The 27,065-nt window shown below is 38.3% G+C and overlaps 1 protein-coding gene across 6 annotated transcripts in view; it reads left to right on the top strand.

Moving 5' to 3' along the window:
• BCAS1 (brain enriched myelin associated protein 1) overlaps nucleotides 1–27,065 on the top strand; it is a 56,237-nt gene that overhangs the window by 23,853 nt on the left and 5,319 nt on the right. For 2 of the 6 annotated variants that reach the window (XM_025163594.2, XM_025163593.2), the window contains exons 5-11: nucleotides 6,546–6,704; nucleotides 8,978–9,022; nucleotides 14,620–14,655; nucleotides 15,017–15,241; nucleotides 18,852–19,010; nucleotides 20,334–20,396; nucleotides 25,296–25,550. In XM_025163594.2, the coding sequence (XP_025019362.1) occupies nucleotides 6,546–6,704; nucleotides 8,978–9,022; nucleotides 14,620–14,655; nucleotides 15,017–15,241; nucleotides 18,852–19,010; nucleotides 20,334–20,396; nucleotides 25,296–25,550 (942 nt within the window). Of the gene's footprint in view, nucleotides 1–6,545; nucleotides 6,705–8,977; nucleotides 9,023–11,990; nucleotides 12,126–14,619; nucleotides 14,656–15,016; nucleotides 15,242–18,851; nucleotides 19,011–20,333; nucleotides 20,397–25,295; nucleotides 25,551–27,065 lie in introns of all 6 variants that reach the window. The other 4 variants (XM_088153407.1, XM_025163596.2, XM_088153406.1 and 1 more) reach the window with 4 other exon arrangements.

The raw sequence follows: 27,065 nt of genomic DNA, 5'->3' as shown, positions 1-27,065 counted from the left end.
TTGGTAAATTACTGCCAGGTTTTCTTCATTTCCCCTCATTTTACTGAGGACTAGTAACATATTTTTGAAGAAGAAATAAATAATAGTAGGATTCAGGTAATATTACAAGCCATACAATCTCTATGAGAAAGTCATAAATCCTTTTTGTAGTGGCCTGGCAAATGTTAATAAACACCTACCAAATTGGCTTGCTCATTCTTTAAATGGCAGATTTTGCTACTGTTATATCTTCATCATTTTTAATATACGATGAATAATGTTACATAGAGATGACTATAAGGTTTTTATTATGGCATAATATTTTTAATATAAGCTATGTACTGGCAGCATTTCTTAATTCCTGAGATAACCTCCTTACTATTACATGACATTTCTAAAACTTTTTTAGGCTAGTTCAAGCTAATTAATTTATTTTTGTGTTTAGTTGATGTTGTTATTGTTGTGCAGTTTGTACAGTGTACGTTTTAATTGGTTTTTATATTCTATGTAAGCCACTGAGATTCTTTTTGATTGTGGCAAGACAGAAACGTGATCAGATAGATAGATAGATAGATAGATAGATAGATAGATAGATAGATAGATAGATAGATAGATAGATAGATAGATAGATAGATAGATAGATAGACAGACAGACTCACTCACTCACTCACTCACTCACTCACTCACTCACTCACTCACTCACTGTGATGGAATGGAATTATGAAGGCCAGGATCAGGGAGATAAACATTTTCTTAGCTCGCCAGAAGAGTGTGGGAGGAACAAGAGGATGAGACTGGCACCTCCCTGAGGAATTCACACTGTTGTGGCTGGAGGACTTTGGGAACTGGGGTTTCAGTCTGGGAAGATTCTTGCCAGAGGTTGTAGCTAATAAACATAGTTGGACTGAATTGGCATTGTCTCTTGGAGTTCCTTGGGCTAGGCCTGACTCTCTCTCTCTCTCTCTCTCTCTCTCTCTCAATCAGAAGCATTTAACTCCTTGCATGCTAACCTAAAAAGAAGCCCTATTTTCATTAGCTTTTCATGAAATTAAAGGACTTTTGTTACACCATGCATGCAACATTTCACATATAATAAGAATCTCTGTCCACATCCCACTTTCATCCCACTCAGCTGTATGTTCCCTTCGTAAGTGTAAGTGATACATTCTTTATGTGAAAGGGAAGAAATGAGGAAAAGGACCTCCATGGGGCGGAATAAGCTCCACAATGAATTTCTGAACATCTTTCTAAATAGATTCATATTGCTTTGATTTTATGATGTATCTCCCACCCAGCCGAGCATTGCATAAAGAATTTTATGAGCAAAAGGCACAAACATCGAATAATCCATAGATAATAGGATTAAAAAAAAAACAGCCAACGTTTTAAAACACACAAGTGCTATTGAAAAAGAAAGTTGCAAGGCGTATGCGCTCTATCCTCGAAAGAACAGCTACCACATATGAGCAATGCATTTATAAAGGGATTCCTAGCGGGTCCCTAAAGGAGAAGGAATCTTGTTAAAAAAAAGCAAGGCCAACCTCAAATACTTTGCATACTTCAAACAAGCACTAAGAGGAATGAGGAGGGCAGGGGGGTTAAAAGCTAAAAGCTGTATACAGAAGTCCAAGGGATAATATCCATGTTTTTAAGAGCAGCCATGGGCTCACAGTCTAAACCAATGTTTCTCAATCTTGGCCACTTTAAGACATGTGGACTTCAACTCCCAGAATTCTCCAGCCAGCTGTGCTGGCTGGAGAATTCTGGGAGTTGAAGTCCACATGTCTTTTTTTTTTTAATAAGAACTTTATTAAGTTATAAAAAGCATAAAGATAAAAGCAAACAAGAACTAATAATCAAGGAGAGAAGTAGAGAACAAGAGAGTCAGAAATAAAGAAAGAATACAAAAGTGATGGAAAGTAAAGAAAAGGGAAAAAACGAAAAATTACAAAAAGAATGACTTCTGACTTCTTATACAGCAGGTATAGATAAATCATATAAGAACCTCTTACTCTAAAACTACATCTTAACATACATATTTTGTTTAATCTATTAATTGAACAAATCATCAAATCCATATATCATAATTTCATTTCTTTCCGTCTCCTGCAAAAAGTCCAAAAAGGGTTTCCAACTGGCATTAGTGTTTTTTTCTCTAAGCAGAGCTGTCAATTTTGCCATCTCAGTTAACTCCATTGTCTTCAGCCTCCATTCTTCCATTGTGGGTAATGTCGAGTCTTTCCACCTTTGAGCATATAGAGGTCTAGCTCCAGTTATCATATACTGTATAAAAGCAAAAGTCCATGAGCCTTTTCCAATTGTTTATCCATCAGCCCCAAAAGGAAAGTCTCTGGTTTTAACTGTATATTAACCTTCAAAATCTTCTGAATTAATAGATGAATTTGGGTCCAATTTTTTTAAGCCTTATTACATGTCCACCAAAGACGATAAAAAGTCAAAGTCCACACGTCTTAAAGTTGCCAAGGTTGAGAAACACCGGTCTAGACTGAGGGAGTACAGTTACATTTTTTCCCAGTTTAGGGGAATTGTTCCCAAGTTTCCAAAGTATCATCCAGGAATTCTAAGTAATATTTGCCCAATTGATCACAATATAACCAGATATCATGGGTATCAGCACTAGAACCAGTGAAGTTCTTTAACATAACTTGATTCCCTGAATTAAAAAAAAAAAGTAATTATTCCTTGCTGTCAAAAAACAGGCCAGCAGCAACTGGCCTGCTCACAGTCAGTAACTGAAAATTACCAGCAGTAATAAAACCAGCTGGAATGACTGGCCTGTTTTTTGACAGCAAGCAAGCTGTGCTTTCAATGGCATCTCAGTATACACAGTGATGTCACTTTGCAAGCATCACTCTGCAGTGATGTCATGATGCAGACACGTAGAAGAGGGGGTGGGGCTTGTCAAACTTTGCTCTGGACACTCCTGCCCAGGGCCACATAATGACTTTTGTGAGCCCTAGGCATTTTTGCCTCTGTGGGCCCCTGACTCTATAAACACAACAGAATTAAAAATTATATGTCATATGATTTTCAATATTTTATTCATATTTTTACAGAGAAATAGGGAATAGTAAATTATTCATGTATTATTTTGTAATAATGAGTTTTGACAATTAATTATGATGTCTGTCACTTATCATCAAAGTTACTCAGTGTTGGTATTTGCACAGTGCCCATAGATTACAAATAGGATCATCAGTTTCATGTTCAAATGTTATGTTTCTTGCCTCTTTTTTTATTAAAAGGCATGAAAAGAAAGAAACATTTGTTAAAAGGCATGAAAAGAAATAACTTCTTGATTTTTATCCTTTCTGACTGAAAAAAAAAAATAAACCTTTTTGTGAACCCTAGGCCACCCCACCCCCTATCCAACCTGAGGACATTTCAATGGACTCCTTTCACAATCTTTTCCATCTTGGGCACCAGAAATAAGGGGTTGTCTGCACCGTACCTTCTTGTGAAGCGAGCTTGGAAGTTCACAAGGGGAATTTGATGGCTTATTTGCAGTACTGTAGCTTTTTTTAGAAAGACTTTTGATTGTTAGGGATGTGAACTTGGATGGATTGATTTTTTTTTTCCTTTTGTTTTTCTGTTCTCATGGTTGCATCTTTTTTTTTTTTAGCTTCTTTTTCCCCCCTTCTCTTAAGGAACAATATTTTAGCCATTTGCTATACTCTCATTGTATTTTTAATATCTTGCTATCTCTGCATATTGTAATTCTTCCTCTTTACTCATTTTCTTGATTATTTTTAGCCAAAAAGGAAAAGGTGGGATACGTATTTGTTAAAAACCTAAGCAGCCTAGGGCCTGTATATCTAAAGAATGTATTCTGAATCTGCCCAGTTTTTAAAACATTCAGAAACATTTCTACAGTAAATTAGCACAGCAGAAAAACAATGTGTGTAATGCTGTATTTCTCTCTCTGTCACTGTGTGTATGACAGAGAGTGTTATAACTAGACAATGATGCTGCTTTCAACATTTGTGAAATGTTGGAAAGTATGAAATTAATTAGGAATTGTTGGGCTTGCATGCAACGAAAGAGAAGGGAGTAGGTGGGCAGAGAACAGCTGTCAAAACTGAACTCTTGTGAATGTCCTAGCTTCTGTATTTTACTTTGTTCAGTTGTACAAAGTGGAAGAAAACATGTTTATTTGCTTCAGGCATCAGTATCTTTGGCACTGTTGAAAAGCAAAGTGGAATAAATAAAGACAAGACAGACATGCACACACAAGTATGCAAACACACATATACAGTACACTCATACACGTGTTAACACACGCAGAGCTACATACAGTTTACTGATAGAGGAAGATTCTGTCACTAACACTAACTAAAATACACTAACAAATTAGAAACATAATACACATCCAATTGAACAGATTCCATTACTTTAAAAAGAGATTTCTAATATTGTGATTGCAATTCAATGTCAAAATTGAATTTGAAGGATTTATTTATACAGGAAGACAAGGTGTGCACCACTGTGTTCAAATCCAAAGTGGGAAATGTCTGCACTCACACTGAATCTACAACACTTTCCCCATTTTACAGCTAAATACTGCATACCTTATAAAAGATATTGGTGGCTATTTCTGTGTGCATAGAATTCAGCCAGGACCAAGAGTGTCCAGGGTTCCCAAGGTGTGGCCAAAAAGTCAAGATGGTGGCCATGACAGTGCAATCAAAGCTCTTTCTAGTTTTTATGTGCTGCGATGTACATAAAACCATGTGCAGCCCTGATCGCACCATCACGGCTGCTATCTTGACTATTTTTCACGATACTTTGTGAATACCCTGACCAGGACTGGCCAGTGATGAAGATCAGTCAGTGATGTTGGACTTCATCAAGTCTGAAAGATAGTAATTTCTATCCCCCCAATATTATACCCCCTTTAATATGCTCATTAGCGCCTTCTTCAGATTTTGATGAGGTGGATAAGAAGGATCAATTATTCCTCTTTCTGTATCTAGTAGTGATACTGAGAAAAGCACATTGAAGTTACACCTTGGCACACAAAAAAGGGAATTATTTAGGAAGTGGGACTGACTGTTCCATGTGACCTGGGCATGATGCTATCTAAAGTAGAAAGAAAAAAATAACCCTACCCTTCTAGGTTCAGAAGATACGTTGGTTCTCTGTTGGGTCAACCTGTTGTCCAAATATGCTTACTCTAAAGTTCTTGAGTCCATTCTATGCCTTAACTGACTTACATTCAACCTCCTGTCCTTATGCCCCTTTTCCTACTTAGTATTAATGAGATTAATTCTTAAGGACCCATCCCACCCTGGACATTCTTTTTTTGAACTATTACCCTCTGGCAGACGGTACAGGATGATGAAAACAAGGACGAATAGGCTGAAGAATAGCTTCTATCTTAGAGTTGTAATTATACTGAATTCTATCGTATAGTGCAGTATTAATGCAGCATCAGGGGTTGTGCAATATGGAATGTGAAGGTTGTGTTAAATGTGTTTTATGTGTGTTATGTGTTCTATGGTTTTTATATTTTTAAAGCTGCACTGGGGTGGCATTTAATTTCGTTGTACAAGTAGTACAATGACAATAAAGATTTCTATTCTATTCTATTCTATTCTATTCTATTCTATTCTATTCTATTCTATTCTATTCTATTCTATTCTATTCTATTCTATTCTATTCTATTAGATCACTTCATGGCGACTATATTAGTACTAGGAAGAAACGGGGCTCTGCAAAGCTACAGCAAGTGACAATAGCAAATGACTTTGCCTGAACTTGAAAGTTGCTAAACAGGGCCAGACCTCTCCAGCTGCAAGGGGGAGATGCAGACCGTGACTATTTTCCACCTAACCCCGACACTCATTCATATGTCTCATACTTCACGTATGCTTGCACCCGCACAGATACGTATTAGAATCCTTGAGCTGGAAGAAACATTGAAGCCATCAGGATCAATTCATCTGCTCAGTGCTGGAATACAAATGAAAGCATCTACAGACTGAGTTTCCAATCTCTCTCTCTTTTTTTTCCCAAAAACCCCTACAGTTGCAGAGATCATTATTGTTTAAATGTAAGCTACCATTAACAGAGCACTTCCACACTGCATCAGTATTAAAGTTTTAGCTACACTTAATGCTTCTGAAAAACTTTCAGAACAGTAGTATAAACTGGGCACTCTGGATGCCCTGTGTGTGGTACTGTAGGATCCTCAGAATTCAGAGTTCACAACGACAATCATGTGGAGCTTACTATTTAGTATTCAGCTGCTTGGAGGGGGGACGCGTGTTTAGCCGCCTGCAGCCTGCCTTCTTGCATTTGTTGTTCCCTGTGATTCAGAACAATGTCCCCCCCCCCCCCGCAACTAACTGCAATTGTGCATGTTTTAGACACTGACTACATAAAGGACCAATTGTTCTGTATATGTAGGTTGAAGAAATATGGATGGAATTATGACTCTGCCTTGTAGAAGAACATGATGCAAGTGGCAAACAGATTACTTTTACAAATCTGTTAGGCATTTAGCAAGTGAGGATCTGAAAGAAACATGCTTTCTTTTGATGCAGGATTTAACAGATGAGTGCAAGCAAACCACCCTGCAGCAGGATACAGCAGTTGCCAGTGGCTTGGCCTCTGAGGATCTTGCCCAAGAAGAGGTAAAAACAGAGAACATTAACACAACAACCAGGACAGACAATAACATCATGAGCTTCTTCAAAACATTGGTAAGATGTTATCATTGGTTTTTCCCTATCTAACTGGAGTGAATTGCTACCAAATTGCCCTTCCTTCCTTCCTTCCTTCCTTCCTTCCTTCCTTCCTTCCTTCCTTCCTTCCTTCCTTCCTTCCTTCCTTCCTTCCTTCCTTCCTTGGCACTAGAAAGGAAATTTAAAAGGGGCAGTAGTTTAAAATATGCCGGAAACAGGAAAGTGACTATCATGGAGGCTGACTGTGAAATCACGTAAGGCAGATAAGAAGACAGTGTGGCCGCTATACTTGCTAGATAATGTAGAAAGCAAGACTTCTGTTTTAGAAGTAATGAAATTGTGGAACAGTTTTCCCTAGACTGGTACCCAACAGATGTATGGGACGGGGATTCCCAGGAAGGGTCATCTTAGCCAGCAATTTTTGGAGTTGGAGCCCCAAGTCTTTTGAGGGTGCAAAACTGAAGATGGATGCTGTAGAAGAATATAACTTAACGGTGTGTGAAAAGGTTGTGTTTTTATTCATTAATTGGGAAGATCGACAAAATCATCAGATATATTGATTTTCTCAACAGCGGGATTTTTAGTTAGGCACAAGGGAAGAAAAGTATGCCAGTATTGTTAAAGGAGTAGAAAAACTACACTAAGACTTGTATTCAGAAATAATGCTCATTAAGTTCAGTCTGTATAGAACCTCTAAACAGCATAAGACTGACACCTAAGGTTAATTTTAAAAATGGCATGAATTCAGACAAGCTTCTTTGTCTTTTTTTTGCCTGTTCAACGCTTTCTCCACTTTTGCATATGCATTAAGCTAGTTTAAGGACAGAATATAAGAAAATAAAATAACTGCTGTGAGACATTAAAACTTTATCAAGACTAGTAACATTTTCCAATAGTAAATAGATAGAAGACACTAGCTGGGATCACATAGCCTGCTAAGCCTTAATGTGGGTTCTTTGTTTTCTGACTTTATACAGTCTGTGGTTCCTTATCACTATATGTTTGAACCAAGTGATTATGGTTAAATCAGCAAGCCAATTTAAAAAATTGGCATTATGTATGAATGTTGTCAATGGCCCTTCCTACCTCCAACCTCCCTTTTAGCTATACTTTCAATTCATAGCCATAGCCAAAGCCTTCATCCACTGTACTAGCCTCCTGTGGCCCACATACTCTAAAGACATTGGATCTATAAGTCCTATATGGTGAGCAATTATGGGAGTTAAAAGTCCAACACATCTAGAAGGAACCAAATCAAGGAAGGATGCTCCATACACATCTGGGAACATGTTTCATTTAAATCCCTGGGCTTATTGATTTGTTCTGTAAGAGACCATCAACAAATATAACTCTCAAATTATATTTATTTTATATTGTCATTCTATCTATCTATCTATCTATCTATCTATCTATCTATCTATCTATCTATCTATCAAATTTGTACTGCCCATCTTGTTGAAACGACTCTGGGCAGTTTACAAAACAGTTAAAATCAATTAAAATTACAAAATTACAATCTATTATTAATACATAGAAAATAAATAGATCCAAGAATAATTGGCAGTCACTCAGGGTACGTCATCAAGGCGCCAGCCACCTCCAGGATTGGGTAAGATTGTTATCACCCCACGCAAGCTGGCAGAGCCATAATTATCAAATATAATTTCCCCAAAATATGTATGCTTTTCCAACATTTAGAGAATATGCTTTTTTTAATTCTTCATGCGGTCAGGGGAATGAAAAAGATCTAGTGGATTATCTGCTCCAACTTCCTGAAGGAGCTTTTTCTTTATCTAAATCGAAAATGTCCTGAAACTGGGCAGTTGTTTAACAGATATTGCAGCTGATAATGCTATAAATTATTGGTGTCCTTGATGAATTAATAATAATTCCTAAAAGAGCATCTTTTCTGAGGGGGAATGAAAGCAGGACAATAGTTAACAAAATGTGTAAAACTGGAGAGACTTGTGTAACAAAACAACAAATGAATATATTCATTACAAGCAGCAGTTTTTCTGCCATCTAGTCTCAATTTTTTGTGAAAAAACCTTCCCACTTCTTTTCTGATGGATGTCTGTCCAATTTGTTTATTTGAGGGGAAAAAAATGTAACTTCACTAGAATGTCACTGTGATTCACATATATGGAAATATACTGTATGTGCTCCATTGTATATCTCGGTGTTTAAAACTATATCCTTCTACTTCCCTTTCCCTCTCAATCAAAGACACTGTCAAGATTTGGAATGGTTTTAAAAACTGCACTTTTCAAGGATTATTTTTGTCTTGAAAGGTTTCACCAAGCAAAGCAGATTCCAAGTGTGACACTGAGGAAAAGGTGAGTGTCTTTCTCCTAGCAAGTTCAATATTAGATGTTCTTCTTTGGGATAGCTACCTGTACATCTAAAGATTGATTCATACACACATTTCAACCTCCATGGAAAAGCTTTGCATCTGATATGAAGTTGGGTGATTTTAAGGTTGATGTGTGATATAATATGCATCATTTCACATATTTTACCTTCACAACTGTCTTATTATATAGGCTTGCTTGAGAGACCATCACTGGACTAAAGTCAGAGTAATTCACAAGTGAATCTAAACCTGACAATATTGATTGGCTCTTTCATACATCAGTTGGGTTCACCCATCGAATCAAACCATAACAGAGTTTGCTTATTTCTGAGTTAGCATGATGTGTGAATCCAGCTATTGTGGATTTTAAACCATAGATCCTAGCCTGGCATAATGTAGTAAATGAGTCAACTATGCTTACAACAAAACATAATTAAAGAGACCATAGTTTAGTATAATGTATTGATCAAATTGCTACTTGATAGTGTGGTCTGTTCAATACCCATGGTTAGCCACGTGGGCATAGCTGTAATTTTGCAAGTCACATGAACTGCTCATTAACCACGCAATTGCTAAAATGTGTTTAGCTAATCTGTAGTTCAGTGTCACACAAAGCAGCCAATGTATTGACTCAGAAGTCTGAATCTGTTCACTGAGTTTAATGATTGCAGCTGTAGTTATTAGAATGCATTTGGCTATAAGTCAAATAACCATAGCAATAAATCAGTCTTCTCCAGCCTAGCAACCTCAATGTATTGGACTGCAACACCAAGGATTCTAGGAGGCCACACTGCACATCTGGAGGCTGCTAGCTTGGGGAAAGCTATGGTAAATTTTGTTAGACAAGGAGTGGGGTTCAATTCTTGTTAAGCATGTTGCTCATGGTGATTAGGTTCAGTCAATTGTTTCATTTTGGTTTAGGATGTTGTAAGAACTCAACCTGTTGTGGTTTATTTCTGTCAAGGCAACATTTCTGCCTCCACCCAGCCAAGTTTTGATAAGGTACTTCAGGTCTGCTGCCTCATTCAACACCAAATTGTGCATGAAGATGGTGTTGCTACAGATAAATCAAGCATTGACCATCAGCACCTTGAGGCTACAGGTACCAGCAATCTGGCCACCTTGTACCCAGGATGGGGCAATCAGTTTGGAAGTCAAGCTTGCCACCAAATTGGAAGCTTCCCTTCCCCAGCCACTATCTCAGCCTTTCCTATATCTCAAGGTTGTAGTAAAAATAAAATGGAAGAGGAGGACAGTATGTAGGTTGTGAGCTTCTGGGACAAAGATAATTTAATTTAATAATTTATTAAACTTGTATGCCACCCAACCCTCAACAACTCTGGGTAGCTCACAACAATCAAACAAAGAAATTGCAATCAAATCAATAAACTGTAAAAGATAAAAATAAAAGATGGCAAGTGTGATGAAGCAAGGGGTCTCCCTGTCCCTCGCCAAAGGCCTAGGTGAAAAGCCAGGTCTTCGCAGCTCTTCTTAACAACAACTGAGTGGGGCCATCTGGATCTTGGAGGAAACCTCATTCCAGAGGGTTGATGATAGGCCAAAAATACCTCCTTATTTTGGTCTTGCATAGTTTTATTATGAACTCTATCAGCGCAGTATAGTAGGCTTCATGACACTACATTTTTAGGCACACACCAAAAGAGTAACATCCAAATATAAATTGTGTGTTCTGCACATGTGAGAAAATCAGGGTGAAATATTGTGTCCTGTTGAATTAATTTTGTTGGCAAATCAGATATATGTTGGCAAATCAGATAAATTTTGCTATGTAATGTATGAAAAAAGTTATTACCCCCTTCTCTGTTTCAGCATTAGTCATGTCTCACAGACTCCATATTTTAGCCGTGTGGCAAACGTATAAGGTTAAAGGATGAGAAAAGGAGAATATGGGTCCCACCATTTCCCCAAATAGGCATGTTCCATGTGTACTGGTCTTCAGTGCCTAAGTTTCTCAGCCTGCATGGTCACTTAACAGTCATAATCCTGTTAAACTCCACATCCCATTAATTTGATATACCGTATAGTACTTTAGTACCAGTTTTCCAATGTAAGAAATGGAACAGGTTCGATCTAATATATACTCTGGGAATTTCTTGGCTTCTATTCTGTTTGAAATTCAGAGCTGGCCTATTCATTCTAGTATTTTTTTCATCATGTTTTTGTCATATCTTCTGACAAAGCTATGTACTTACACGAGCAAAGGCAAAAAGTGTACAAAATACATTCAGCATTGTTGTAAGGTTTTGATAAATACAGCCTCAGTGAAAAGTACAGATGAAGGAAATCTTCCAGCCTTACTTTATGATCTATAATAGGCTAGGCTCAAGTCAAATTTCTGAAGCCATAATCAAAAATTCCCTGTCTCTTTACTAAGAAACTCCCAAGGGTGATCTTAGTCTATAAGCAGATTGTATCCATTGAGGCAATTTTTTAAGTAGCCTGCTCTCTATTTCACTGTTAAGACCAACACTGTGAATGGTTTGCAAGACCTCCACAGTTAAATAGAATTATCCTTGCTTGTAGGACAACTTCCCTATTACTGATTTTTGTTGCAATATGGAGTCATCAGAGAGTTCTGGGTGTCCATAAAAGATTGTAGAGAGAGCATGGTACCCCGTTAGTTTATTATGTAGCCTCAGAAAATACCCACAAATGTTCTGTGGTGTGTACTGGAGTTCAGTGGCATATACATGTAGAATCCTTGCTAGATAAATGCACACTGAAATGATTTATATCGTGTTGCAAATAATTGAGCAAAAATGTGATGGTATAGATAATAGAATATAGAATTCTCTTCAGTGAAGTGAGATTTGTGGATATGAGTACTTTTTTATGACAACATTGTGCATAAAGTATTGCTGATGTCTATTATTGGCAAAAGGAAATAGAGTATGCAATGAAAATTCAACTCTGATTGATGTCACACAAAGGGATCTCAAACAGGCCATGGTGGGCAACTTGCTGAGAAGAAGCCGATTGATTCCCTTGTCAAAAGCACCAAGAAAAAGAAGCCAGACAGCCCCCGATTAAGACATAGCACATTTAGCAAACTGTTTAGACATAAGGTTGGTATGGGACAGTAAAACGAAAACCTAGAACCCTGAATGACAACAGATAACTTTTAAATCTGGTTGTCCAGAATGCAAACATGTAGCAGCTGGACTTACTGAAAAGCAAACCTTCAGCTGGACATTTTTTAAATTGTTGGTTTTGACAAAGAGAGATATAATTTGGCAGCAGGGAAGTATCATGAGAATTCTGGAGTCTGAATATTTACCTCTCCACTAATATCTGTGAATTCGGGGTTCAGTGGAAAAAAGTTCCCACTGACAGTATATTCCTTGCCATTTTCTGTGCCATATTATTGAGTCTTTCTCACTAACAAAGCCTGTGTCAGCCTAAACCAGAATTGAGAGCAATTTCATACTGCCACCAGTTTCACTCTCCAAAGCAGTTGAAGCTGATCTGTGAATGTCTTTCCTTCTCTTTGAAATACTGAAAATAAGGCATGAAATTCAATGCCCCGCCCCCAACCCACTGCCAATCGTGCAGTAACACCCCCTCTCAGCCCCTATCATCACAAAATTGGAAGGAAGGAAGGAAGGAAGGAAGGAAGGAAGGAAGGAAGGAAGGAAGGAAGGAAGGAAGGAAGGAAGGAAGGAAGGAAGGAAGGAAGGAAGGAAGGAAGGCAGGCAGGCAGGCAGGCAGGCAGGCGGGCGGGCTCAAGTAGCTTGGATCTTTTCAATCCTGTTAGTCTTGGGTGGAAGAGAAGGAAACTGACTAAACTCTTGTCAATTTCATTCCTGCTTCTTTCCTCTGGGCTACTGAAGGGGAGCTGAAAAGCCAGCAAACTCCTATTGCCCTCACAGGACTGGAAATTCAGGCACAAAGTGAAGATGCAGAAAGAAAGGAGCTATAGTATCTCAAAAATAAAATGAAGTATTTTATTTATATATTTATTCTTATGATTATTACTTTCCATTTAAATCCCATCTTTCTGCCCATATATCTCCCTTCCCATATTAATGAGATCAGTCATCAACACCCAGCATCTAGCTTAGCATGCTAGAAAAAACATGAAGATTCCTTCCTTATGAAAAATTTGTTAGCCCCTGTTTACTTCAAGCTCCATATAAAAGGAGCCAGACTGATCATAAACCTAATAGTTGATTTTAAGACAGATTAGCACAACTTGCCCCAATTTGGCAACATTTAATGAGCTGGAAACATAACTCCTTGAATTCCAGCATCTTCATGGCACCAATACTAGGAAGGTTGCTTTATAAGTTAAAAGCATGAAGGATTGCTTTGGAATAGAGTCTTATTTCCTGGGAAATAAGTTTTCCATGCTTCACTGGGTAGCAAGACTGCTGAGTTTATCTAGAGTGAGAAGCAAGCACAGTTGGGACTGGTTAGTCTTTGAATGGGAGACCATCACAAAATGCAGGACAATAGGCTAGATGGCAAATCTACAACATGTTCTTGGAAAAAAGGAGTGGCACCAGATCTGTATGGTTGCCAAGAAAGTTTGTGCCCATATAGTTACCATGAGGCTAGCTCTACTCAATGATGTCCTCCCCTAACCTTTATGAAGTAACTGAATTGATGCATCGTCTTCATCAAAGAGACAACACAATCCAAAAATGATGCATACAGATTTGCTTCAGATGCTCTCCCTTCCCCACAATATGTTTTTCAGGATTACATCACAAATACTAATTTGAACCCAAAGCAGTGGTATTTGTACAGATGCTAATTGCAGAAATACTAATATTGATATAAGCATTTCCTTTTGATTGCTGATATGGTGAAATCATTATAAGTTCAGATCACACAGATTAAGAAGAACAACAGAACAAAGGCTTAAGTGGTCCAGCATAATGTTCCATTCAACTTTTCCAGCAATTGGTAATGAGAGGCATACTGTCTCTGCCATTGGAGATATTTAACCATCAGGATTACAGGACACTGATAGCTTTATTGTTCATGAATTAGTCTGGTTCCCTTCTGAAGCTTTCCCATTTGACATTTAACATCCCTCTTGTGATACCAAATTGCAAAGTTTAACTATGTTAGCTTTCCCCATTAGACCCCTGCTGAATGTCTAGATATCAGCTACCAAAATTCTCATCAATAACCTAGCTAAGTGGTAATTATGGAGACTAAAGGCCAAATATCTGCAGACCACCCAATTGGGAAAGGATGCACTATCCTTCCATTTTTCTGTCTTGTATTTCCAATCATTCAGCATCATGGCCTTATAGTATTATAAAAGAAAAACTCCCTAGGAACTTTCTCCACACATCGTCCTGAGCTGGTTTTACTTCAGCTGCATCACACCTTCAGTTTTATACTTCAGTTCACCACCTGTGATATTTCAGGATACATGGCTCAAAGTTTACCCCACAACCTCCTCCTTATACTGGCTTCACCGTGTCAAGCACAGTGCAGTGACTGTATGCCTCCATCCTTAATATCATTACTGGCACTTCTATTCTTGCACAGTGAAAATGGCCCATGTGATTTCTCTCTGTGTTTGTGTGTTTTAAACTTTCTTAGGCAAAAAAAGATGTTCCGCAGACAACAAATGCCAAGGTGAGTGATATTACTGAAAACTATGAGTTTTGCATTTGCATAGAGTATTTCTATATCTATGACTTAGATTGGCAATACTGTTCTCTACATCCTTGCCATAACCTGTCTCAGGTAATCCTATGGTGGACAAAGATGTATGTTTGAAGGCGCTGGAATATTCTTTAAAAATTTTTTAATTTCAAACAATATCAGGTAACCACATTAACATGAATCCAAGAATCATATAAAGAAAAAAAGATGTCAACATACCATATTTTCATGAGCTTCTTTTGTCTTCTAGTGTAGCCAAACATGTTTTTCCATTGATGGTCTTTGAAGTTTATCTTCTCCTGCACAATTTCTGGTTCACTTGTGTTTCTAGAATACCGAGCAGCCTGTCACCATTGTCCCTGTTACAAAACCAGAAACAAATGTACCTCCATCTCAGGAGAGTCCAGCAGTGAAGCAAAGTGTGAAAGCCCCAGAAGCTCCAGTACAACCACCAGCCCCAGCAGCTGTGGTTGTCACCAATGAAGCTCCCAAGGAGATGACAAAGGAGAGATCTTCTTCTACCCCCACACCCCTAAGTAAATTCTTTTGGAAAAAGGTATGTTTGGATTCTAGAGACAATCACTTGGAAGTTGCCATTATTAGTAGTAGTACATTTATTTGCAACCATAGGTTTTAACAAAATTCATATAAAATCATAGCAATTCATATCAATTTAATTCAACCCCCCTAAAATTAACAGCACTATCTGTCAACATCTACATTTGTATCTTCCTTGCAGCCATTGCAAGCAACATAGATTTTTTCTTTTGTGCTGAACTGATTCAGATAGATTAACGGAGGCATAATAAATCTAGCTCTGGGTTCCTGATATAAGTAATGGTTCAGATCTTCTACCTGTGAATTATCACAAATGCATAAACAGTGTGTAATTGGTAAGCCCTTATATCTTTCATCCAAATAGGCTGTTGGTATTGTCTAAAAACAGAGTTCTATGAAAGAAAGTGTAAATAAGATGATATAAAAACAATTAGATTGATAATAGTATTTTTTGTTTTGTTTTATCATATTTAATTTCTCCGTTGATGTTTGGTTAGTTATCATGACTTGCTGGGAATATTTTTTTTCCTTTTCCATTTTTATTTAAAACAAAGATGCATTTTCAAGAAAGATTAATGCTTTTTATGCACATCCCAGCCACGTAGCCATCACATTTCCAGGAGTCACCTAGGCAGGCAGTTCATGTGGTTCAATGTGATGGTAGACTGGATAATGAGGAAAAGCTGGGTTGGGCATACAGAAGTTCAATGTGGCATGGACGAGCTGGACTTCACAGATGGAACATACACCGATGCTATTGTTTTCATAGAGGAATAAGAAATAAAGGAACAGGAACCATTAGATGTCGTAAGCAAAAGACCAAAGAGACTCAGCCTAGGGATAAATGCGAAAAGGACCAAGAGGATGCCAACTGATGACACGTGCATTGACTTTGCCCTAGCCAACTGAGCAGGTTGATAACTTGAAACACCTAGACTCTTTGATCTTTGCATCAATGTTTGCCACATCCACTGATGTTGTTGTATGGATTAGTAGTGCTCAAGTTGGGCTTCTGGAAGAAGAAAACTATCAACCTGAAAATGAAGATTCAAATATTCAATGCAGCCATCATGCCAGTCTTATTCTATACAAGAGAAACAAGCTCACCATTCAGGGAAGCTGGAGGTGTTTCAGAAGAGACATTTGAGAACATGCATGATTGATGGCAAAATGAGAACATCTGACCTAGATGCAGTCAACAGTCCATGTCTGAGAATAAAGTCCAGCTTTTGTTAGTCTGGGCATGTCTGCAGATTGGATATGCCTAGGTGACTCCTGGAAACATGCTGGCTGCCTGGCTGGAATGTGAATACAAAATGGGGTACAAAAAGTCTGGACCAGCTCAGTTGAGGCTGAAACCCCTCAGCTGCACTCTAATATCACAGAATTTGCAGTGTCCACTCAAGGGTATCTGCAGCAACTTCTAAGCCATGGCCACCCCAACTCTAATGGTGAAACCATTTGTGTGTCCATCCTGCCAGTGCTAGAGCTCATGACTGCATGAATTTCCAGTCAAGGATCTACTCAAAGCAAATGATTTCCTGAGTGACAGAACTTCACTCATTTTCTTTGATCACAAAAGTCCCTAGAATTTCCTCCCAGGATACAGCTTTATCACTAGTGAAATTAAACCCATTGCATGAATATCATATCAGAGGCAAAATGATAGACAGTATTCCCAAGAAAATTCCAGACACTATTTTGTTTTTAAAAGTAAATCCTGACAGAAGCCTTTTGCTTTACTGAGCATGTGTTCAGCTTTGGGCAAAAAAAAGAGAAAAACTTCTAAATGGTGACTGGAATTAATGCTATCACTGTAAGCAGTGATAGAAATATAGCTGCTAAAGTAGCTGCAAAATTCTATCGAGGAGGAGGAGGAGGAGGAGGAGGAGGAGGAGGAGGAGGATTTGAGAGAGAAAGAGAGAAGCAACTACATCAATGCTGACTATTTTAAAACAATTTAAAGGTTTGCTTCCAGTGATATCATATTTTAATGTTATAATATATTTCATTTATTAGCTGCCTATAAGCATTGGAAATAACCTTGGATTACATTTGACATTGTGGTTTCTTCTGTCATCAGATGATATTACAGGATTATTACACTGCATTGCATACAGAAGAATAAAAATAGACTTTAGCAACCGGCACAGTGATAACATAATAATTGTTACAATGAGTAATAAGTGTTCTAGTTCTCTTTAAGGTTGTTCATTTACTAAATTATAATTTTAATTGAATTAACTCTGCTTCTTCTAACTACCACTTTTCTCAACCAGTTTAATTAAGACCATTTCTATTTTTTTGTTAACACAATCACCGGCTAAATTTCTGATGATTACTCTTAAATGAAAAGGTGGGAGAATACCATTGCTTCATACCACACAATTCACAGGTCCCGAAATTAATCCTTATTCTGGGTTTGCACAATATAGCATAGCCTCTAGGACATATACATAGGACAGCTATTAAAAATGGCACTTACATATTAACTTATTTCCCTCCCCTTCCCAAATCCTTATCTGCTACTTCACAAAATAAGACCATAGGTTTCCCTATCTCCATTCCAAATATCTGAAGGTTTCTTAGCAGAAGCATAGAAAGGCATTACATTATGTCAGATTCATGGTAAAGCTTATTATACTAATGAAAGAAAAAAGAGAAATCTGATTTCAGAGCACTATTTTTGGGAACAGCCAGCATTTTTCATAATGTCTCCTCCTGCTCCTGCTCCTGCAGTTTAGTTAAGGATCGCTGCCATAGTCTACCTCTACCCTACTTAATCTGTTTTATTCATATTAAACATTCTACCCTCAAATGCCTTTGTATCCCTTTGGATGGCTTAAAACCTTTAAAATCAAATGAAATGAATGCTAATCATTAAGCATAACTCCATTGTAGAACAGCCCCTGGTGTCTATCTGGATGTGAGTCTTATTTGCAGTAACATTGTGTAGTCATGTTAGATTAAAATTCAGTCTGAAGGGGTGTGTATGGTGGGGGGGGGGGAGCTGTTTACAATTTCCCTAATGGGGAAAAACAAGTAACTCTTGAATATAGAAATACCCAGAGAAAAGACCTTGCTGAATCTTCTGACATAATCCTTTTGAAGCAGAGGGAGATTATGATGGCCTCTTTCCTCCAAACAGAGAGTAAGGACAAGTTGCTGCATGCAGAGACCTCTGATTCCATTCTAAGAATTTTCTCCTAATCAAATGTAAAATATTACTCCTGGATGGCAAATAAAAGAATGGACAGAAGAGGTGCATAATGCCCAGTGCTATGCAGCCCTTAGTGCCTAAAAGTGCTCCTGCCCACTGTCAGTTAGAATAGATGGATATTATTCAGGATGTCTGTCTTTCTCTTTCTTCATTAAGTCCCAACAGTGTGTGATTGGAGCAGGGACTCAGAAATCAGTAGCTTTGATTTTTGAAAGGTCTGAGCCTTGGAACCTCTCACATATGAAATTGCTTCCTTTTGAACCAGAATAGCTAGTTTGCCACCCTTCAGCCTCACTGAGAGAAGGTCTTCTGAATCTCATCTTGACTGATCTAAATGTCTTGGATGAAGACATACATCCTTGGTAACACTCCTTCTGAATCATTGCAGACTCCCACAGATGACATAGAGGTGATAAACACTGAAAGAATTGAAGCGTCCCCAGAGGTCCCAGCAAAAGATGAAAGTAGGAGCCAGGAAGGTGTAGAAACCAAGTCTAAAGGAGAGGAGAAACCCACCAAAACAAATCTGAGAAAATTCTTTAAACTGGTAAGATGGATATTCCTGAATTTGTATGTGAGCTACATTATTTTTTTGATATCATCGTAAGCTACCCTATAGTCACTGAACAATCGGGCAGCTTCAAAGTTCAATCGTTAATTAATTAATTAATAGTAAACATAATGGAACAAGCCAGTGGCAGCTAATTAAAAAGCTTCCAAAATAGCCATATTTTTGGCTGGGTTCCTCAGGCAGAATCTGTGAGATACTTTATATGAGATCAAGTCAGTGGCTTAAAGCTTGCATCATTATACATACATACATACATACATACATACATACAATCATTATCATTTTTACCAGACCAACAGTGAAAGTGAAAGCAACTTTGGGCCTTCCATTCCACAGAACGTGTGGCTAATAATAAATATAAGTGGATCTAGTGCATCATTAATCCATGAAACAGGAATATCAAAAGTTGCCTATAAGCCTACCTCATATTACATCTATGTAGTTCATTTATCTATTTGATGGTAGGCAGAATTTTAATGACTCTCAAGCAGCCAGAGATATGCTCCTGAGTAATGGGCTTTGTCCTATTGAATTCCACCTTCAGTTGAGTTCCACTTTCACACTGTGCGAGGGTTCAGGTGGCAAAGTGGGAACCACCAGTTCTCAGGCTAGAGATGGCCATTATCTAAATAGACCACAATTACCTAATCTGAAGTCACCAAGCATCCATTAATTCAAAAGGGCAGGAAGAAAAAACCCCCTTGAAATATAAACCTTTGAGATTATATAAAAATGCCTAGCATCTTTGCACTGCTGTGGACAATCATTTACCATGTGGATTGTTTCATCTTTGTGTACAATAAAGATTTTAATCTAGCCAAGTCATGTCTGGAACTCTCCTACCAACTCAAGTTGAGAAGTCAAGTAAGAGTGAAAGGTCAGGAGTTCTGTGATCTACTGACAAGTCCAAGTATGAAGCCTGACACACTGAAACAAATCATTTCTGAGGGAGGAACTGATAGACTATATTAACCTGTGGTGAGATGGGTGGCTATATAAATTGGTTTAATTAACAAATAAATAAATATTAAGAAAGGTAGGCATAAAAAGGTATGATAAATGATGTGTTAGACCGCATATTTATTCTAAATGGGGCATTCACAGAATACTCCCTTGCTTGGCTAAAGGTTCCCTAGAGGACATTCCAGTGAGAAAAGAAATCACATGCTCTTTTGCAATTGTGTTCTTAAGTCCGAAAACAGGAAGAGAGACAAAAGGCTCAACTAGATTCCCATGTACAATCATTTGTAATCATTGTAGGAACATGGAAGAAATTAATATAACCCTTTGTTATTTTAGTCAGTCAGGAGTGACACAGGGGTAACTCCTTCTGAAATAAATGGGCCAGCACCTGATCACCAAGTAAGTGGATGGATCATTCAGTCTTCCTTTGGTGATGGTTCAATTGAACTCTATTTCTGGGCTTTTTTACTTTAATGAGAATATACATGATCATTTTGTATTATGTTTGATATACAACTTTATGTATTTCATCCTGCTTTTGTGTCCTAATAACATTTGCATTGAAAGTGGCACTGTTGGGTTATAAATCATTATCTCCTTTAAAAACAACTCAGTTCAACTCAGTTCAAAACTGGAGCTGAAATAAAGAAAGTTGACATTGTTATAATACAGTTCTTAAATGCTGGACCAATTGGTCAGAACATTTCTATCTGTTTAGTACAAGATTTGAACAGTTTAGGCCAGTGTTTCTCAACCTTGGCAACTTTAAGATGTATGGACTTCAACTCCCAGAATTCTGGGTGTTGAAGTCCACGCACCTTAAAGTTGCCAGGGTTCAGAAACACTGGTTTAGGCAATAGCCTGGTCATCATTACTGAGAAAATTAACCACTCCCATCCTTTATCTCATATTTTCCAGAAGTATTGGACTTTGACTCCTATTATTCTCAGCCTGATTAAGGAAGGTTCAATTAAGCCTGATTGTTCAGGGTAGCACACATGTTTCAGTCTTTTGAAATTTATGATCTGTTCAGTGAAATGCCTATGAACTATATATAAGCCCCAATGAGCTGTTTGGAGAAACAGCTGACTCTAAGTAGAACAATATAAAGTGGTCACAATATTTATAGTCACAGGGATGGGAAAACTGGGGCTTTTCAGATTTTGTTGTTGTTGTTGTTCATTTTCTGAGACCATTCAGTCATCTACAACTCTGGACCGCCTATTGTGGCCCTCAATTCCTAGCATCCCTCATCATGAGCCATGCTCCTTGGGGCTGCTGGAAGTTGCAGTTCAAAACTCTGAAAAAGGAGTCAGTAATCACCAAATCACAAGAACAGCACTCAGAAGTTGTTCTGTATATTCTTCCCAAGAGCTGGCCATGGAAAGGCTTAAGGGATGCTTTGATCTCAATTTCCTGCCTTTACTGAAAGTCATTAAACCAAACATTCAGGACTTTGAGTCGGTCAGCTCTCAGGTCAGTGAAAAACTTTTCCTGGTGTAGCTTCAGTTTGTTTTGTGGCCAGTGTAACAAGATATAGATGAGGGGGAGAGAGAGAGAGAGACGATAGAGATAGATAGATAGATAGATAGATAGATAGATAGATAGATAGATAGATAGATAGATAGATAGATAGGTAGGTAGGTAGGTAGGTAGGTAGGTAGGTAGATGATAGAGGTAGGTCTTATTTTTCCCTTTTTGAATTAGCTAAAACAGCTTGCCAGGTTTACATCAACCATTAGAAAGAGGAAATATTAATACAGTTAATTTGATAGAGTTCATTTTCTATTTCTCTATACTGTTTCCATCAATATTGAAGATGTCAATGTTCTTTGCAGTATTAGTAATGGAAACCTCATAGAGATTATCTGATTGCCTTAATCCAGGTTTTCCTTCAAGAAAGAAAATTATTTAGATTCAAGTATATATGACAACAGCTAAAATTATTTAGATTCAAATATATATGATGTGCAATTTCCATTTAGGTGAAGAGTAACTTCTCCAGAAGTTGTTGTTCAGTTGGCCGAAACTTGATGGAACTTAATGGAAGAAATGTGTTAAAGCAGGTGGGGTGAGGAGAAAAGATCTAATGAAATCATATGGCTAGAAAATTGTATACTTTCTCCCACCACCATCACTCCTTTTTCTTATTTTAGCGCCTTATCTTTCAACTCTTTGCTAATAATGTGCTTGGCACAGAAATGGTTAACACCAAACCAGGAGTATATGTAATGCCAAGCTATTAAATGTTGCTAAGATTCAAGGTGCAGAGGGTGGAGGCAGAGATTTATTTACCAGAATGGAGGTCTTAGGATGAGGAAATGTGATGTCTCCTAAATCTCTTAACTATGGTCTAAACCTTGACCAAGGCATTATTTATCCACTAGCCTACATTATTCAGTGGAACCTTTTTAATGACTGATCAGCAACACACTCTCTGTGGGTTCCAGGATATCTGTAATATGCACAGAGGATGGCTGTGGACACCCCTCCCCCCAAATGACATAAGATTTAAAAAATGTAAAAATGACCCATGCAGTGTACATTCACCAAATTTTAGAGATGTCAGTGTTTTGTACAAGAACTTATAGAGAGATTGACCAAATCCTTTGTGATTTGACAAGTTGGGCGTCCCTTTAGGAGAATATACCCACCCCAAAATGTCCAATATGATAATTTTAGGCTGATTTATTTCGGCCAAATGTATTACTTCTTTTAGCATCAGAAACTGGCTTTGCAATTGCAACTGTTTTGAAAGTAGAGACCACAGCACAAAGCCTGAGTTAACCGAACGTAGAATCTTTAAAAACAAACTTGTCATTTGATGCCCTTGCATCATTTTTGTTTTGAATTTACAGTGTTTAGCACACGCCTGGTTATTATCCTACTTCACTCTAGGAGCTGAAAGCACCACAACAGATGAGCCAGTTTAAAAGATTGTGTTTTTTTTCGGATGTTCAGTTAGATCATTATTCCAGACTTTCAGCTACAGAAGGCGATGGATGAATAATAAATTCTTTGTACTTTGTAGCTTGAAACTGTAGCCATACCAACCGTGCCATTTTGTTTCTTGTTCTCTATCTGTATCCTGTTCTCCCCCCCACCCCACCCCCTTGCCTGAAACACTCTCTCTTGTAATTGTCATGCCTTTGCAAAAAAATAAATAAAGGAATAAATGAAACAAAGTCATCTTTTCTCCATTTGTAGTTCCGTGAAGAGTTTCACGGTGCCTTTTGACTGGAATTAGGAAAGTCTGTCCAAAAGTCTCTGTGCAACTTAGGCAGACCCTGTTTCTAGCTCTACCTCTGGGGGGCTCCTGGGTGGACAATTCCTAGCTCTTCCAGTCAAAAGGCAACGTGCAGCTGTTAATATTTTCCTACCTGAATAGAGATTCCCTCCCACAACAAAGAAAATAATAAATCCTGTGGTGGGAAAATATAGGAAGATTTTTTCTTGTTACATAACAATAGTAATTATAAAATCAAGGCAGGGTTATTTTTATTTATTTATTTATTTATTTATTTATTTATTTATTTATATTTATTTATTTATTTATTTATTTATTTACTTATTGCCACCTTTCTTTCTGTCTTTGGCCTGTGTGGTCTCTTTTCCAGATCTCTCCTAAATGCCTGACTCCTTTCTTCTCCCCACTAGGTATCTCTCTTATCTTCCCAAAGTTCAGCTCAAAATTCCTTTATACTCTATGATTTTGATAGATTATGTACTATCAAATCTTGTGTTGACTCTTAGAAACCACAGAGATAGATTTAACCCCCACCATATTAGAGATAATTTTGGACACTCTAGAAACAACTTCCTGGCCACTGGCCTTGTTGATTGGAGCTGGTGTATGTTGAAATCATAGCATCTGGCAGGCACTAGGTTGTGGAGTCCTTGGGGTTCTTTGAGCTCGGTTCTTTTCTTGTAAACGTTTCATTACCCAGCTAGGTAACATCTTCAGTCCTAAAATGGGATGGGGTTTGCTCTCTGTTTATATGCCACAGTATATAAATAGAGAGCAAACCCCATTCCATTCTAGTACTGAAGATGTTACCAAGCCAGGGTAATGAAATGTTTGCAAGAAAAGAACCGAGCTCAGAGAACCCCAAGGACTCCTCAGTTCAACCCTGAGCTACACATATTCGCCTCTATGGGCACTAGGTTGCCGGTCTATCCTGGCTCTAAAAGCTGATAGAAACTGGCAGGAAAAGAATGCTGACATGGCATATGCCAGTGCCAAAAGAGTTATCTGCTCATAGTTCTGGGCCAAACAGCTTGCCTCCTTTTTATCATTCAAGAAATTAAATATAAAAATCTAGAAATGGGGGGAGGGAGAGATTTTGTAGAAAACCAGTGATGCTGTCTTTATTCACATAAACACAGGATTGCAGCAGATTAATCATGTGGCAGATTATGCTTGCTGTACAGTTCTTGCCCTGTGCCAGGGGTGTCATCAAGATATGGTCAAAAAAGTCAAGAAGGTGACCATGACATGTAAAAAAACAGGTGAAGCTTCATTCGCATCCTTTTATTTATTTATTTAAAACAAAGAGATAATATCAATAAGAGGACAAAGGAAATTACTGAAGTTATGCAATTAATGCTCAATATAATATTAATAAAAGATAGATCATACCAGAGAAAGTACGAGTTGCTTTTATTTTATGAAAAAAGTATACATCTTTGCGATTAGCACCAAAATCTCCACTATATTTTTATCTGTAAAAAGAAAAGGAAGGAAGGAAGGAAGGAAGGAAGGAAGGAAGGAAGGAAGGAAGGAAGGAAGGAAGGAAGGAAGGAAAGAAAGAAAGAAAGAAAGAAAGAAAGAAAGAAAGAAAGAAAGAAAGAAAGAAAGAAAGAAAGAAACCAAAAATAGTTTAGATAAGTATTTAATTTCTGACGTCCCCCTTCTTTGTGTTCCAACTGATTTACAGTATTTACTAACATAAACTTTAGAAACCATATTCTAAATTTTCATATTTGCCTTGCTGCATGATACTTCGTATATCTGGAAGCCGTTCTTGCTTAAGAACGTTCTTGCTTTAACTAACTTCTATCATGGCCAACATCTTGACTTTTTTGAACATATTGTGTGGACACCCCTGTACCAAGCCCACCACTGGCCCTTAGCCCTGCACATTGGGGCATAAGATTGCAGCACATGGTCTCCTGGGCAAACAAATTGTTCCCCATTTGGGCTTTCCTTTTGCTAATCTGCAAACCAAGCCGCCCGATCGAAAGCATTTCTTATTTTAAGCCCACCAACCAAGTAACCCCTGTTTGAAACTGCTCTAGACACTGGACTTCACAGACAGACCTTTGACCCCGGCTGAGAACCGAGACCCTGCAGCCAAAGGGAGCCGCAAGAATTCAACGGAGAACCTGAACAGGCAGCAAGAAATCACCCAGGACACCAAGGGTCCACAAGAGTCCAGGCAACAGGAAACAGCCGAGAGAGACTCCCTTCAGAACGGAGGGGATGCAGCACAACAAAGCCCTCTTAAGCGAACGGAGAAGCGACAATCCTTCGGAGGGTTTCTCAAGGGCCTTGTATGTTACCTTCGACTTCCCTTAGCAACCCCTGCCTAGCCAGCACTCCTGGAAGAAAGCGTTCTTGCGCAAGATGAGAATGGCTCCTAGGCCTTCACTCTTTTCTTTTCTCAAGGATGAATTAGGAGTGTAATGATTTGAAGGGAAGGGGCACCAAGCTGGAGGGAGACCTGTCCCTACCGAGGTTACCAAAAGGGGAGCTGTAAGAGCAATTGACTACCAAATTCATTCCCCCAGATGGCCTTGGGACTCGGATGAAGTGGAATCCTTATCCAGCCTGGTGCCCTCTAATTCTACTGGGACCAGCTCCCAGGATTCCCTACCAGTACAGCCGAAAACTGATGGGGATTCTGGGAGTTGCAGTCTAAGTACAGCTAGAGAGTGCTAGATTGCAGAACTGTTATTCTGCAATTCAAAAATGGATTAATATGGCTCTCTATTCAATAAGTGGGTTTCCATCTGGGTTGCAGCTAGATCACCGTCAGAGAAATCAGCTTTAGGCCCAGAGATCTCTTTCCCGAGTTACGCCCTGAAGCTAAAGAACTATAGAGCTGTGTTCACATATCACACTGGAGTTTAAATGAAAGGCTTCGTTTAGTGCGTCGTGTCAACTTAGTCATTATTGTTTCTCTCTTCATTGGAAATTGAAGGTGCATCCAAACCTGGATATGGGGAAAGCGTTTTCTAACTTTCACTTTTGCAGGATTCTCCTGGTCAGTTGCAAAACACAGAAGCTGCCAATCAAGCTCTTAAATAGGACCAGTTTGCACAGATGCCTTTTCCTATCAGTTTGACTAAAGGTTTATTATTCAAGCCTCAAGTAATATATGAAACTTATGTAATCCTTGCCTCTTCTAACTAAAACAGTCTCAGAGTAGGAGGAGGACTGAGAAGGGTGGGGACTTTGGTTCAACATAGTCCCTCCCAAGTTACTTTTCTGCCTGCTGAAGGAAAGAGACAGTTTTCCTAAAAAATACTCATTTGATTTAAGCTCAACTCCTAGTGGCTCCCTGGATACATCCATGTACTTTTCTTGGCAACCACATGGGTAGATTTGCCACTAGTCTATTCTGCATTTTGGTTTGTTTGCCTTTTAGTTTGTTTTACTCCCGGTGTACTCAACAGCCCAGCGATTTCCTAGTGGTCTCCCATCCAAGTATCGAACTTGGTTAGGTTGGGGTGGAGGGTCAGTCAAGACTGGCTAGAAATCAGTGTTCAGAATGTAAAGCAGGAGTTTCTCCTGATCCACTCTAAATGGCATCTGAGTCTTAAGAGCTCTGTAATTGTTTCCCTCCCTGCCAAATATTAAATAAACAAAGGAATAGTCTTTGAAAGGAAAAGGGGACAAAACTTTTAAAGCCAAGTTCTCCTAGAGGTGGGTTTTCTTCCCCAGATATTAGAGCTTTATTTATTTATTTTTCACATTTCTATCCGCCGCAGTCCAGAGATTCTCAGGGGCTGCAACTCAATATTACAAAGGGATAAGAATGAAAGGATGTGATATCTCTCCCAGAA

Source organism: Python bivittatus, unplaced genomic scaffold (assembly GCF_059951505.1).
Source record: "Python bivittatus isolate LINGU-HERP-01145 unplaced genomic scaffold, Pbiv_v1 ctg000700_np1212, whole genome shotgun sequence".
Taxonomy (NCBI): domain Eukaryota; kingdom Metazoa; phylum Chordata; class Lepidosauria; order Squamata; family Pythonidae; genus Python; species Python bivittatus.
Note: the sequence above shows the minus strand (reverse complement) of the source record. Positions and strands in the feature narration are given on the sequence as shown.